At 42.2% G+C, this 16,799-nt stretch overlaps 1 protein-coding gene across 1 annotated transcript in view; it reads right to left on the minus strand.

The window, feature by feature from the left end:
* Window positions 1–16,406, minus strand: part of LRCH2 (leucine rich repeats and calponin homology domain containing 2) — a 90,038-nt gene extending 73,632 nt beyond the window's left edge. Inside the window, exon 1 of the mRNA XM_069065210.1 lies at window positions 15,852–16,406. Within this exon, the coding sequence (XP_068921311.1) occupies window positions 15,852–16,149 (298 nt within the window). The 5' untranslated portion in view covers window positions 16,150–16,406. The remainder of the gene's footprint in view (window positions 1–15,851) is intronic.
* Window positions 16,407–16,799: the final 393 nt, after the last annotated feature.

Here is a 16,799-nt window from a genome sequence, read left to right on the forward strand (position 1 = left end):
ATATATATATATATATATATATATATATATATATATATATACAGTGGGATAGCTGTTTTGGGGTGATGGGTAGGGGAAAGACAGGGAGAAAATTTGTAACTCAAAATATTGTGGAAATGAATGATGTAAACTAAAAATAAATATAAAATTTAATTAAAAAAAAGAAAAACAAAGCCCTTGAATACACACATGGTTCTAGTGAAATTCTCAGGTTACTTAACAATTTTTACCCAGCAATTAAATACCTTATCAAGTGAGCAGCACTAACAATCACTTTCAACAGTCTCTTCACATGGGTCTGTTCCCAAAAGTTCTTAGGAATGATGTGAACTGCAAACACTGGAGAAATCCTGGCCTAGCAGAAAAAGCACTGAACTATACCGAAATCCCAATTCTGTCTCCATCACTAGAGATTAAATACTGGACATATCATGATCACTCCCATCATCATCTCACTATTCCCACTAATACCATTCTGGGATCTTGGAAAATAGCAATACTATGAAAGACTCTGAGCTCTATACTTGGAAAAAACTTAAAATAACAATCTAAGGAATTTAGTATTACCACATATGTGATAAAAAAGATGCTATAAATTGTACACTTGGTTCTCATGATGAGGCAAATGTTTTTGTTTATTAAACAGGTTCATACACAGTATAATCCTGTGTATGTATCATTAGAACTTTATACAAATTCTATCAAATATTTAAGAAAAAAACCTAATCACCCTAATCACACGTTCAGCTTTCCAATGTCAAAAAAAAAATAGTCTTATGTCCCTTGTTAACTTGAAAACAATAAGCAATTACTGTACATGATTAATATCCTTTCAAGTCTCACTTCCTTCTATATTTTCTCATCTAGAAGAACTGTTAAGAGTGACAGCAAAGAGAGGGAAGCATCCAGAGCGGTGGATACTGCAGTTGAGAGCATCTTTAAAGTAATGGAAACTGCTGCTGGAGCAGAGACCCCAAGCTGGCAAAGCCTAGGGAGCCCTTCTCAAAAGGTTTTGAAATGCATAAAATAAAATACAATAAAAAACAAAAAATCTCCTCGAAAAAGTTCATGGCTTTGGCAACTGCCAAGACAGGTGACTTCTGGACTGAGTACTCCTGGGAAGTCATTATATTATCAATCAGGCAAAAATAATTAAGTCAGTCCATAGCACAGAAGCACCATTGGATAAATAAAATGCATGGATCACTGAATTTTGAAGATATGCCATAATAAGCTAAAATCTCAATGATGGGGGCATCATGGAGAGAGGAAATGTTATCATTCCACATCGAAATATGTGGCACAATTACCAGTTACAACAACATAGCCTAAGCAGCAGCTAAAAAAAAACCTGATACTAAAAGCAAAAGGCCCAGCTACTAACCAGAGCACAAATGACATGGGTAATATACCAGTGTGAAAAGCCCTGTAGCTATTGGGCACAATCAAAGGAGGGGCCTTCACATAGAGGAAAAGAGCCAGCACCAACTGCCATATGATTGGCAGTCATCTGCCAACAATTCTACCAGCTTTTCCTTTCCACCAAGAAACCCTGACTAACAAATCAGCTGCATTCTTAGCTCAAAGTGCTGAAAGGCTTGCTGATCACCCACAATGCACCCTTCTCCTGTGGTACCTCTAGATAATGCTGAGGCTGGGGGTGGGACAATAGGTCATGTGACAGGCTCACATACTACACCGAGTTAGGTTTCAGAGGACACAGGTCAACTGTTAGGTCTCTGCACCTCTGCCTTTTCCAGGCTGCTCAAATGTATACATAACCCACATATGTAGAGGTAAGCCAGCACTTGTAGGAAAAAACCTGGCTTGCCTCTTTTTCACAGGAAAACATGTGGTTGATTAAGGTGCATAACAAGGTTGAAACTAAAAGGTAGAGCAGTATGGAAACACTTAAGGAGCCTGAGATGCCACCGAGAAAGCCGTACCATTTGTTTCTAAATGGGAAATTGGTGAACATGGCATAGAACAGCCTAGGAAGCAAAACTCCAGGACTCGTCTCTGTCCAGAAAGGGTTCTTAACATTCTGGGTGTCAGAAAGCCCAGGCTGGTGAAGGCTAGGGAGCCCTTCTCAGAATGTTTTGAAATGTACAAAATACAAAGTATTATCAAAAAAAAATTCAAATGGGTCAACCTTATTCTCATTGAATTTAGCTTAGGGAGGGAATGACATACACACTAAATAGCATATGTCACCTTACAGGAGAGTAGGGGGAAGGGGATGAGAAGGGGGATGATGGAAGGGAGGGAAGGCTCGGGGGGAAAGAAGTTGGAAGCACCCACTTTTGAAAAGGGATGGGATCAAAGTAGAGAACAGAACAAGTGGGAGGTGGGATAGGAGGAAGGGAATAGTCAGTCTTTTACAATATATCTACTATGGAAATGTTTTCCATAGCTACACATGTACAACCTATACAGAATTGCTTATCTTCCCAGTAAGGGTGGGTGACAAGGGAGGAAGGGAATGAATCTGGAATTCAAAGTTTTAAAATCAAATGTTTAAGATATATATACATATATATATTGTTATCAATATTATTTTACATGTAAATGGGAAATAAGATATACAGGCCCTGGGGCATAGAGATCCACCATGCCCTACTGGAAAGTCAGAGGGGGTTAAGGGAAAAGATATGGGCGAGAGCAGATTGGAGGAGGGGATATCCAGTGGGATCATTATTTTCGGGTGGTGGGTAGGGGGGAAACGGGGAGAAAATTTGTAACTCAAAATCTTGCGGAAATGAATGATGTAAACTAGAAGTTAATAAAGCATTTCATTAAAAAAACCCCAATTACACTGAAATATTGTTATAAAAATATTTTTTAAAAACAAATTCACTAGATCCCAGGTTAAGGGCTCTTGATCTACACACTCTTTTACTGAATGCCTCACCACCAGCGCTGCCCAATACCTTGCTGGCCATCTCCACACAGAAGTCATTCTCCTCCCCCCAGACCCACTTCCCTCTCAATGTCCCCATCTCTGCTATCTTTCAGTCACCAAGGAGGACAGAGTTCAAAGCCTCCTCCAGTCCTCCCTCTCCCCCACCTCTCATATCAAATCAGTTGCCAAGTTTTGTCAAATCTGCCTCCACAATGTCTCTTGTACTCATCCCCTTTCTCTGCTTAAAGGTCCACCACTAAGTCTGGGCCATTCTCGTCTCTGGCCTAGACTATTACAGTCTATTCCTAACTGGACTTATGGATTCAAGCACAGCTGCCAAGTTTATTCCTGAAGCACAAAGCTGACCATATCACTACTCCCCTGTCTAAGAGCCTTCCTTCATTGGTTTCCTGTTGTCTCTAGAATAAAATGCAAACTTTTCAACTTCTCTTCTGAAGTCCTTTCATATCCGGCTCCAGCCAATCTTTCCGGACTTAGCCCACACAAATTACTTCCCTTCAGACCCTCAACGCTCTAGCCAAGTCTGCCTACTAGCTAACTGTTCCCTAGATGCAGCATTCCTTCCCCCATCTGTGTGAGGCCTCCACTGCCCTCCTCATTTCCACCTCTTCCTAGCATTAAATCTTACTTCATATGCCTTTTCTGACCCTCCCTCCTCAATTTGTATGAATACATATTTATCCTCCTGAGACAAAGGTTCTTGTTCTAAACCTCTTGGGGGTCATGGATCCCCAGAAGTGGCCAGTTCCATTCCAGGAACATCTCTCTGAAGGCACAAAGACTGGGATCACATGTAATCCAGCAGAAGGGCTAACAAGCACAGTGATTCCAGAGCAGGGCTAACAACATGATGAGCTATGTGCTCCAACTATCATTCGATATGAAAATGTCTGTCATCACAAATGATGACACAGTCACCGCTACTGTCAATACTCCTATGGTTTACTGACAACATTTGTCATGGCCAGAAATGCTCAATTTCAATTAGAGGTGAATGAAAAGAAAGATGTCATTGTTTTCTCATCCATCTTCATGGACCTCCTGAGTGTGAGGTTCTTGAGGGAAGGCGCTGCACTGTGTTTGTCTCTGCATCCCTAGCATTTAGCACAGTACCTTGACCACAGTAAGAGTCACTTAATAAATGCTTTCTGTATTAGACTGGATGTGAGGTGAACACATTGACACAGGACTGTTTACCAGCTGCACAAGACTCTGCTCTCTAGAATGTGTGGCTAAAGGAAGAAGTCCCAAAGACACTTTTCAGCAAAGATTAGAAATCGTTCGGAAATTGGTGTGGTGTCAATTTAGAGCCTCCTGTTCTTCTGTCCTGGTAGGAAAAGGAAGAGGTAGGCATAAACAAGGGGCAGCCGGGTAACACCCTTTAATCACATAGTCAGACTGCCTTTTTCCTGTCACTCAGTGGTGGAAATGGAACTTGTGACTGGGAAAAGTGGTTTTGTGCTCTGGGGAACATGAAGAAGGCAGGCTTGGATGAAGGATGACAATAAAGAACTCCAGACAACCAGAGGAAACTAGTGAATCTGGAAGAACCCAAAAGGAGAAAGGGAGTGAGGACACAGGAGAGCAAAGCGACTTCCAGACCTCCTCACTTTGCCTGGGACCAGCGATCATCATGCCCTGGAATAATGACACTGAACTAACTTCCCCTTAATACAATGCATGGTGCCCCTAAATAGGTGTCTTCAATTGCCAGACATTTCTGAGTCTCCTTATTCTGTTTTGCCAATTTTTGACCAAGAAGGTAGACAGAAGGGGATGGTGGTGGGGAGGAAGCAGACTGCCAGAGCATGAAAGCATTAGGAAATCAGGGCAAGAAAAGGAAGTCCACAGAGACCAATGATCACGGTGTCATCCCCACTGTGTCTGGGTCACAGATGCCAAGGAATAAAAGAGGCTAGAAACACTGCATGCGGTGTCCTTTGCCAAGTGCAGTTCTGCCTAACTTCCAACCTAAACTTCCCCTCCCCCAAAAGAAGCTCATATCCTTTTATCTGCCCTCACAGAGCCAAGCACACAATGTGTCTTCAAATACTCAAAGTACATTCCACGACCTGGTCAGTTTTTTCTGCAGTTTCTTTCACTTTTTCTCACTGGCTCTATGTAACTAGACTTTATTCTATCATTTTGACCATTTGCTCTGGGCCTGATCAAGCATATCGAAATCACACTTCTATCACAGAGCTTATAACCGAAGACTAGCACTATTTCATTTCTCTAATGCTCTGGCAATGAGGAGTTCCCTATGAATTAATTTTGCAAATAAATGGAGCTTAACCCTTCAAGTCCCAAGACTGTGAACTATAACCCCTGTGGGCAGAGTAAAATTGTAAAATGTGCTATGCACTTGCCCAGCTTCTGACACCGAACATACCAATTACAATTCAGACTCTTCTTGATGCCTCTCAATACATAGAAACCCAGATTACCATGCAGTGATGCCCTACACAGGTATGCAGAACCCGCTGCTTCTATGCAAAATGATTCCAGAGAGCTGCCATTGGGGACTTTTTTCAGTGATTTTTTTTTCTTTTGGGACCTCCTGCCTCTCCCAGCAGCGGGCAGGGCTTTGTAGTAGGGGAGGGCCTCTCTCTAGCCCCCTCAGCATGTTCTTTCCAATGTGATCAATGAAAGGGAGGAAGATAGGGAATGAAAGGAAGCAGGGTTTATTAAGCATCTACTACGTGCTAGGCAGAGTGCTAAGCACTTTACCAATATTAGCTCACCTGACCCTCATCATAACCCTAGGAAGTAGTATGAAGTGGTGTTATTGTCATCTCCATTTTACATCTGAGAAGGCTGAGGCAAACAGAGGCTAAGGGACTTACTTAATGTCACAGAGAGTTAGTAAGCATCTGAGGCCAAATGTGAATTCATGTCTTTTTTCCTAAATCGAGGTCTAACATTTTTATTTACTGGGCCGTATAGCTGCCTCTAGTTGGGAGACCAAATAACTAAGTTCCAAGAATTAGATAACTCTAATCTAACTAGATTAAAAGAAAATAGTAGACATTAAGAAATTATCTTAGTTGCAATATACAGGATGTTCTAGAATGGCTGACGACTGGGATACCATTAAAATAAGTTAACCAGACTCAGGATAGAAGAATGCGAGAAATAGTTCGAGCAGTGACAAGAAAAAAACCATTAGCTTGGGTGCTGTGGGGAGAAAGGTGAGTGTCAAAAATCATTCCCAGATTTCAGACTTGGGAGGATAGTACAATGATCACAGTATCCAAAATGATTGAAATGCAGTACAGAAGGAAGACAAAATGTTCTAAATCACACTCAATTTGTGGGGATTGGGAATACATTCAACTAGAAAGATCCTAAAAACAATGGGAATTCCTAAAATGGATAGAAGGGGAATCATAGGTTTAAAGCTAGAAGCAACTACAAGAGGCCACCAAGTTCAATCCCCTCATTTTATAGATGAGAAAACTGAGGCTGAAAGAGGTTATGACTTGCCCAGGGTCAGGCAATTAATAAATGTCTGAATCAGGATTTGAACTCAGGTCTTACTCCAAGTCCAGGGCACTATCCACTATGCAACCTAACTGCCAATCAAGAATTGGGCAGACATGAGAACTGTAAAATATCAAAGCTAAAACATACACTGGAGACACCCTAATGCAACTTCTTTATTTTACCTATAAGGAGGCTATGTAGCCCAGAGGGGCAAAGTAAGCTACCCAGTCACACCACTAAATGGAAGATGAGGCAGAACTAAACAGCCCACTGCTCTTACTGCTACAGAACATTAATACTCACCTGCATCACACACACACACACACCACATACTCAGTCACACTCAAATATACACCCACACACTCACACACACACACACTCACATCCAAGTATATGAGCATTTAGGTAGTATTCCTTTTTTCATATAGCTGTTACAACTAACATTTCATGTGCATGTTTTTAAAAACACTATAAAATTATTTATGAAAACTGCTAAAAAAATGCGAAGACAATCAGTCTCTTCAAGGAAAATTGCATTTGAATAATTCGTTCACATGAATCATTCTTCAAGTGATGAGAAACATATAATGTCCCCAAACTGAGACTAAATTGTCCAAAAGCTTCTTCTAGTTAAATGCTTTACCATCAAGTCAATCAGATGGCTTGAAAGGATCAAAAAGAGATGTCTATTTGTGTCAGTGAGCATCCAGATCTAGAAGAGAACCAGCTGTACAATCAAAGGGGGTCTGTCTGACTTTGCTGTGTATACCCCCAGTTCTTACTATGGTGATTTTTGAACACAGTAAGTGCTTAATAAATGATTTGTTCATTCATTCATTCATTTATTCATTCACATTGGACTGGTTCAATAAGCCACATGTTACATGATTGTCTGACCCTCCCTTTGGAAAGTCCTCCTTTGGGGGCTGGGGTGGGGGAGAGCAGAGCAGTTGGGAATGCCATAGACACTTAGTGCCTTCCCTCTTAACTATTTCAAGTTTAAACTGTACATAGCCTGTTTGTATATATTTAATTGGAAGTTGTCTCCCCTATTAGACCGTAAATGCCTTTCGGGCAAGGACTATCTTTTCCCTTTCTTTCTAGTTCCAGTGCTTAGCACAGTACCTGGTACACAGTAGGTGTTAATAAATGTTTAGTGACTGATGAAATCTTTCTTATTTTTCTTTTAAATAAAGCAGAAGTCAGCAAACTATGGCCAGATACCACCTGTATTTTTTGTTCAACCCTTGAGCTAAGAATAGTTTTTATATTTTTAAATAAAGTTTCGTTATATTTAAAATGTAAAAACTATTCTTAGGTCACTGGACCCAAAACCGGCTGCTACGTGTTTCTGGTCCTCAGGCCACAGTCTGCAAGCTACAGTTTGTCAACCCCTGAAGTAGAGGATGAATCTGAGTTCTGATCGTGGTCAGAAAAACTCCCTGTGACCATGCTATACATAGCAAAGGTATATATACACACAAAATTAAGGCCAAGGGCTTTGGCTTAATATTTTATCCTTGTTTTGTAGGATTTTATTTATATTAAAGAACTGAACAAGGAGTAACAATTACTTTTTTAAAAAAAATTATACATACACATATAAAAATCAAATGCTATTTTTTAAGCAAAAAAATCTTTTGCACTGACAACATACAAATATTGTTCAAAAGCATACTTTGGTCATCATCAGCTATGTTATCATTAACACAGTAGACATTAAGCAGAATTGAATTATTTCTATACCCTGGAACCAAAACCATCAAAAATTGGTCATCACTTAAAAAAAAGAATGAATCTCTCTCACCTGTACTCACCATATACAGGCTATCAAAGTTAGCAAAAGCAAAAGGAACAGGAACAGGTATCTTAAAACAGTCAAACCATATCCGGACGAGATCTGTAAAGGGCTTTGCAAGCTTTAAAATGCTATAATTGCTGCCTATTCTTATTACATATATACGTTACATTCTGATGTATATTCTCAAATTTTTTATCCTCAAAAGGGAAACAAGATTTGTGTGTGTGTGTATCTCCATAGATGGATGGATGGATGGAGAGACAGAGAGAAAGAAAGAGAGAGAGAGACAGAAACAGAGAGAGAGAGAGAGGGAGAGATGCAATGCGAAGAATCAGTCGTGTGATGTGGTCACCCAAAAATGTTAATATCATCCTAAGGAGCCTATTTTTCCTGAACCTGTGATTTTGGTGCAGAGGACTGCCCAGTAAGGAATCTCCCTCTACCAACACAGATCTGTTTCTGCTCTGCAGTTTGCAGTCTTAAGATATACTTAGTAGTCTTCAGCAATGAGAACTGAAGTGACTTGCCCAGGGTCACACAGTCAGTATGTGTCAGAGGCAAGACTTATAAGCCACATTTTAAGAGGGCCACTGATAAGCTGAAACATATCCAGAGGAAAGCTACCAGGATGGCTGAGGGGACTGAAAACCATTTCAAATGAAAGAAGTCTGAAGTAACAGGAGGTAAATATAGTGTGATAGAAACTAACCTATCACCAACTTCCAGCTCTGTGAATAACTTACCCTCAATGTCCCTCAGTTTCTTAATTTGTAAAATGGGAATTTGTGAACAAGATTTGGCTAACCCTATAGGATCAGTGGGGAGAAGTTACAAGGAGGCAGATTTTGGCTCAATATAAGAACTGAGCAAGCTGTCCCATCATTTGTAATGGATGTGCAGAGAGGGGATAAGCATTCATCAGGTATGTTGTAAAGTGAAATTATTTATCATCTGAGGAGGGAAGAGAGTTATAATTCACAGGCAGGCTGTCTGCTTCAACCTAAGTCAAAAATATGATGCCCTACTCTGTGCCCTACATTAATATTATTTTGAAAAAAATCAGAAGATATGGTCTACACAAAATTACAAGTAGAGGGGTCCCCCCAGTACCTTACTCATTGTTAAACTGGAAGGATGAACAGTCCGGTATTGGAATTGCCCGAGTTTAGCCAGTGTCTTAGCTGCTGGAATATTGTTCATCCTTGTGGAAAGATGGGGGGGGTTACTAATTAGATTATAATAGAGATATATAATAATAAAGATTATTAATATTCTAAAATAAGGAACTGGTAAAACTTCAATTAGGAAACAGCTACAATAATTTAGACAGATGGCCTATGAAAAGGCATATGAGCCAAAAAACAAAGTAAAAAATGGTAGACTTGAATAAAAATAGACTACAGATCACACAATCTAGGTAAGCTTAAATGTAGCATAAAAGAGCTGGGGCAAGAGGAGACCACAAGCTAAAACCTAAGTCAAGGTGATTTGAACAGGATTTTGACATCGTAGGGAAGTCATACTTCCTTCCTTATCCTTAGGATTGATCACAGCTTTTTTATTTTCATATTTAATAACAGTTTGGTATCCACATCTTCAGAATAAGTGGTCTAGAGAAGACCAACAAAAATGACCAATGGCTTTGAAAACAGGTCCTATAAAAACAGTGGAAAAAGTCAGATCTAGGGGCATCTAGGTGGCAGGCACAGTGGAGAGAGCATGGGCCTTGGAGTCAGGAGGACCTGAGTTCAAATGTGAGCTCAGACACTTGACACTAGCTGTGTCACCCTGGGCAAGTCACTTAACCCCAACTGTCTCAGGGGAAAAAAGACAACCAAAAAAGTCAGATATATTTATTCTAGAAACAAATTATGGAGCAAAATAAATATAGTCAAATATATGAAGGCTATAAATGACTTACACAGGATGTATGCATGCCAAAACTAGAGAAAATAGTTTTAAATTATAGCAAAAAAGAAGTTGGCAAAAGGCAAAACTTCTTGAGAATATGGTCCATGAAAAAATTAGAGTAAAATGAAATAGATTTTTTCAACTTATCTGAAAATCTTTTACCAGGGAGTATAAGGGATAAAGGGCTAAACCTGAGTCCAGAAAGTCTAATTTCAAACCCTACCTGTGAGATCCTAAACACTTTGCCTCTAAGTCTCATTTCCGTCATCTGTAAAATGGGAATAGCATCTACTTCACAAAGTGATTGTGAGATTAAATGAAATTATATATGTAAAGCATTTTAAAGTCCAACCCTACTACCACTAACAATTCAGCAGGGCCACCAGGCTGCTTAAGGAGAGTCAAACCTAGCCAAGTCATAAAAAAACAAGGCAGATTAAAGCTAACCACTATTGGAATTGGGCTTATGAATGGGGGAGGGATGGAAAAAGGGAAAGAAAAAGAAAGAATTACTGCTAAAAAGAAAGAGATGACAAGATAACAATTTGAAGAGGTCCTGTGAAATTGCATAGACACTAACAATAAAGGCTATAACAAATATTTACAAAGAACAAAGATGGGTCTAGTTTGTTAATGTTATAGAACAGAAGCAAAGGCCACAGGCACCACCATTCATGAAATTAAGCGTTCTTAAAAGGCCACCTTCCAACATGACATAGAGTCTAAAAGAACATTAAAGAATCCAACTCAACAAACGTTTACTAAGCACTTATTGTGTACAAGGCACTGTGTTCATCAATACCTCTCAATGCTGGCTCTAACTCAGTAGATGATTCTTATGGTTATATGAGATCTGGAGCTATTTTCATGAGATTGTTCATTGAGGTCATGAAACTAGTTAGTGTAAAAGGCAGGATTTGAACCCAGTTTTTCTTGCTCTAAATGCAACACGTAATCAATTCACTGTTCCATGAAGCTTCTGAGCTAGCAATATAATGATGAAAAACACTCAACCCCTGCCCTCAAGTATCTGAAAATCTATGAGGTTTTTTTTTCTTGTCTTCTCAATGAGTAGGAGAGGCGGAGGAAAGGTGAGAATTCAGAACTAAAAATAAAATCAAACTGAATTAAATCTAATTTAATTAGATTTAATAAATCTAATTTTTTAATTTAATAAACATAATTCAAGACAATGTAATGGGTGTAAAGAGGTGGCCAGGCAAAATGCTATTGGGAAATCTGAAGATGGGAAGATCCATTTTGGCTGAAGAGATAAGAGAAGGCTTGAGGAGCTAACAACTTGCTGGGCCTTGAAGGAAGCTGATTTCTTAGGCAATGATGCAGAAAGCATATGTTCAAGGCATGGGGTATGACCATCCCCCAAGACAAGGTCAGAGAATGACTAAAACATAAGAAGAGGTCTAGCATGAAAGAAAGCCAGGAGGTTATATTGGAGTTAAATTGTGAAGGGCATTAAAATCCAGGCTGAGTTTGCATTTTATCCTAGAGGTTAAAGGGAATTACAGAACAGTTTTGAGCAGCCGAGTGATGTGGTCAGATCTGCACATTAGAATGATTTTGGTATTTATGATAAGAAGGGTTAAGAGAAAGAAGAGAGTGGAGAAAGGGTGAAAGAGGGTTAGTTATTAAAGTCAAGGCTCGAAATAGGACTAGAAACAATGTATATAGGTGGAAATAGGGGGATGGGAGAGAAAATGTGCAGGAAGAATAGACAAAACAGCAACAGTCAGTCAAGGGATATAGTAGGTGAGTGAAAGAGTCAAAGGTGAACCTGAGATTTGAAGTACAGGTAACAGCCATCACAAGAAATCAGGAAGGTTAAAGTAAGGGTAAGCAAGGGGGTAGGTTTTAGGGTAAAGATAATGCTTCACAAGTGATACACTTGAGGCGATATCATACACTATAGGCAGGTGGAAATGTGAGGCTGGGCATTCAGATTAAAGATCAGGCTGCAATTTGGGATTCATCTAAACAGGTGTGATGATTAAAGCCATGGGCATAGATGAAACTGCAAAGGGAGACAATGTAGAGAGAGAAGAAGAATGGGGGGGGAAGCCTAGGATGGAACCTAGAAGCACATTTCGGCTTAGCAGCAGCAGCAGCATCTATAATAACGTATCACTTCACATGAGCATCACAACAACTCTGGGAGGTAGGTGCCATTATTACCCCCCCCATTTTGATGAGGAAACTGAGGCAAACAGAGGTTAAGTGATTTGCCTTGGGTCACAAAATCCCAGTGTCTGAGGCCAAGAGGGAGCCAGCAGACAGATAAGAGGAGACCCAGAAGAGAGCAGTATCACAGAAGCCAAGGGAAGTCAAAATAGCAATGAGGGGATAGGTGGCAACATAAGATTTTGCAAAAAAGTTCAAGAAAGATCCAAAAAGTAAAAACATCAGGAACAAAATATTTCCTGGGCAACATAAAAAATGTACATTAACCAAAGTTTAAAATCAAATTAACAGAATAGGATTTCATAGGTTTTCATCTGTGCCATGTGGGGGTACCACAGTTTAAGAAGGACATCAACAAGCTGTCCAGAGGAAGGGAACCAAGATGGTGAAGGGATATGTATCATATGAGAAGCATCTATAGGAACTAGGGATGTTTTCCCTGGAGAAGAGAAGAATGAAGAGTGACCTGAGAGCAGTATCCAAACATCCGAGGCGCTGGCACGGCACGCGGAAGAGGAACTAGATTTGTTCTGCTTGGCACCAGATGGCAGAACCATGAGCAATGGTCTGGGGGGGGGGGGGCACTTGCAAATGGTCAATTTGGGCTTGATGTCAGGCAATAAAAAAACTTCTAGGGATTGTGGAATTGAATGTTGTAAACTAAAAGTAAATAAATAATTTTTTTAAAAAATAAAGCAAAAAAAAAAATCTTTTAAACCATCAGAGCTGCTCCAAAGCATAACAGCCCGACTTAAAAGAGGATCCATTCCCCTTCCTTGGGGGTCTTCAAGGAGAGCCAAATGAGCACTTACTAGTTATTTCATAGTGGTAATTCCTTTCAGGGATCAATTGGACTAGAGGTGAAGTTTGCTATACCTAATTTTGACTTTTAAATTCTCTAATAAATCTTGGAAAATGACTGCCTAGAAAGGAGATAACAACAGGATTTTGGAAGCTTCTAATACTAAATTGGTTTGTTAAATGTATGTACAATTCCAAGAATCCAAAATGAACAGAAAAATCATATATGTCAGGCCAATAACGGCACAAACATTTATCCACTGCCTTCTGTGAGCAGGGACAGCACTGGTGGAGGGGGGGTGGGGAGATTCAGGCCCTTTCAAGGAGCGTGCAATCTAGTCATGGGAATCAAACATAAAGACAGGACTAGCTGATAGCTAAGCTCTCTTCTAGCTCTCAAAATTCTTGATTCTGTGATATTATGTGGGGGGAAAAAAGAAAACAAGAATGGTAGTATAACAGCCAAATACGTAGTCTATAAAATAGGGAGTCCAAAACAGGAAAAGTTCACTGTTGACTGGAATTGTCGCAACTAAACCTGCAAAGTGTGTGTACGAATCAGGCAGGTGGACAATAGAGAAGAAAAAAAAACAATCTGTACAATTTTCTAGAGAGGATCAATGAGTGTGACTGGAACAGAGGTTGGAAAAGGGGAGCCACAATTAGGGAAGATAGGTCAGAAAGTTCTAGGTGGTGGAGGTCCACAATAACCAGGCCAAGTTTGACCCTGATCCTACAGGTAATGGGGAACCACTGAAAGTTACTATTTTCAGTTCTGTGTAATGAAGTAGTACAGAACAATTTGTTCCTCAAGGATCCTCAGGACCAAATACAAAGAACAACATGATCACAAAAAGCTGATGTTTGGGCAGCGCATTTAATGTGAAAGAAGACATTGAGCAAGCTTTACCAACTACATAGCCATCCCTAAACGTCAATTTGATAACAATAAACACTTTTTATGAAGGCTTTCCTGACTCCCCCACGTTTGAAATATTTTGCCTTATCTAATCTCAAAGCACTTTTTATTCTCCTTACGTACTTCTAGTCCAATTTGCATTGTATTTATCTGTGTATGTGTTTTGACATCCACTAGATTTTAAGATCACTGAGGGCTGGCACCATAGCTTAGGATGTATTGCACAGAGGAGCCCTTAAATCACAAATGTTTGTTCCATGAATGAATTGAAAGTAAGTAGCCAGTCCTTAAGAAGGGATTTCAAGTAAGATCCTCATCACAGAATTATAGGGCTAAAAGGAAAAAAGGTCACTTCTACTTTGTTTTCTCTTCTGGGTGACCACTTTAGCACCATGGAGCAGGAGTAACTGTGTACTTGAACTCAGAAGTTTCTGCCATTTGCAGTCTTTGTGACCCCTTTCTGGGGGTTTTCTCAGTAGAGATACTGGACTGGTTTGTCATTTCCTTCTCCAGCTCATTTTATAGATTAGGAAACTAAGGGAAACTGGGTGAAGTGACTTGCGCAGGATCACACAGCCAGTAAGTGTCTGAGGTCCGAGTTGAACTTCCTGACTTTGAGCCCCATACTCTATTCGTTGAATGGGGTTCAAATTCAAACTCTGCCATGTGAATTTGGGCAAATAAGTTCTCTGGGCCTTAGTTTCACCAGCCATAAAATCAGGAAAACACTTCTTGTTCTACCAGTCTCATAGGGATGTCTGGAGGACAAAATGCAAAGCCTTGATAATGTAAGCTCATATTACACCTGGATCTTCTGCATTTACAGACATTGAACACGCTGAAATCTTATTCTACAAATAAATGGTCTTTTCTGCTCTCTCATTAACAGCAAATTCACAGTCAAGCCTAAATGCTTTAGAATCACCATATCTACTTCCAAACAATTAAAGCAATTTCATCTGTGATTTAACTCTTCATAGAAAATGGAACAGACCACAAAACTAAAGAATAAGCCAAGGGACCTTTTCATCAGACACTTGCAAATAATCAACCCTAGCTCGTGAGGAGGAAGAGGGAGAAAGGGGTGTGTTCACAAGAGAAAATGCAATACATGGCAGGGATTAGCAGAAAATAAGTATTCGAAGAATTCTGGGAACACTAGGTGGTCGCTGCTAAATGAGAATATAATAGTTATCTTTTCAGCCAAAATGATAACACCTAACATTTACAGCGTCGCTCTGAGGTCTGTAAAACAATCAACGCGGGACCTAGCGAATAGTAGGTACTTAATCAGTGCTAGCTGACGGACAACATACAATGTCTGATTTGAACCCGGTAACTTCATTGGGGGAAGGCTTTTTTTTCTTTGAAATTTTGCCATGTTTTGCTTGGTTTCTCCTTATAGATTTAATTGTAAGGTTCTGGTATAACCCAAAATAAGCAAGCCCATATTGTCCTGCTCCCCCCAAATCAAACATCGGTGAGTAACTGGCGTGATTCCGTTTGCTACACCAATTCCCCAGCACCAGCCACCCTCGGTTATCCCTAGTCCTAGGGAGGAGAGAGCTGGAGGGATGCGAGACGCCTGTGACAATGAAGAAACCCCGAATATTCTAGGACAGCAAACAAAAATAGGGGACATCGCCGGGGCGCCGAGGCCAGCGCGGACCTGGGCACCCAGCAGAAGCACGGCGGGGAGGGGAAGGGGGAGGGGGAGGCGGCTCTCGCCCACCCGGGTGCCAAGCTGGGGGGCCCCGAATCCCGAGCCGCAAGCGCCCGCGCCCCCGCCACGCCCTCGGCCCGGCCCCTGGCACCTGCTTGCGTGGTGTCGCTCAGGTCGTAGCCGCAGCCCGGGAAGTCGCGGAGCTTGCGGCCGCTGAGGCTCAGGATGCCCGACGTGCCCGCCTCCTCCAGGGCCCGGTCCAGGCTCCGGCCGGCCGCCGGCGGGGGCTGCAGGCTCCCAGGGGGCCACTGCGGCCCGCCCGAGAAGGGCTGGCTGAAGAGAGCCGACCCCGGGCCCGGGCCCGCCCCCGCCCCCGGGCCCGCCCCCGCCGCGGCCACGGGCCCGGGAGCCGGACTGCCCCCGCCGCCGCTGCCCTGACTCGCCGCCATGTTCCTGGGAGCGAGCGGGCGAGTGTCGCTCGTGTGTGCGTGCGTGTGTGTGTGTGTGTGTGTGTGTGTGTGCGTGTGTCTGTGTGTGTGTGTGTGCGCGCGCGCGCGTGTGAGTATGGAGGGAGAGAGAGAGAAGAAAGACACAGACAGACGGAAGGGAGAGAGAAGACGGAGAGAAGAAAGACAGAGAAAGAAAGAAAGAAAGAGCGACAGCGACGAGCCCCCGCTACAATACTCCTGGCCGAGCGGGGGCTGTGGGGTGTGGAGCGCGGGGGGTGCGCATGCGCCGGACGGGCGCCGGAGGGCGGGGGGCGCGCGCGCGGGGGAGGGGGGGAGGGGAGGGGGGCGGAGGGGGCGGGGCAGAGACTGCCTCCCGGATGGGGTGGGGAAGAGGGGGATGCCCGAAAGGAGCCAGCCGTGCTGCTGGCAGGTCGGGGCTCCTGCGGGGAGGGATGCTAAGGCTCAGCTCCTCTGCTCGGGGTGGGCACCAGCCCTCATCGAGCAGAGGAGGCGGTGACGGGTTCCGGGCGCTTCAGTGAGAACTGCGTCCTCCCGCCCATCCCTAGCCGGAGGAAGAAGGGGGCTGCCCAGGGGGGAGGCGAGCGTCGAGGGGACGACGAGGGGGATACCCAGGCAGGAAAAGCAAATGA

This window comes from Petaurus breviceps, unplaced genomic scaffold (genome assembly GCF_028583685.1).
Source record: "Petaurus breviceps papuanus isolate PSGF00001 unplaced genomic scaffold, PetGlider_PUasm1.0 90681, whole genome shotgun sequence".
Lineage (NCBI taxonomy): Eukaryota > Metazoa > Chordata > Mammalia > Diprotodontia > Petauridae > Petaurus > Petaurus breviceps.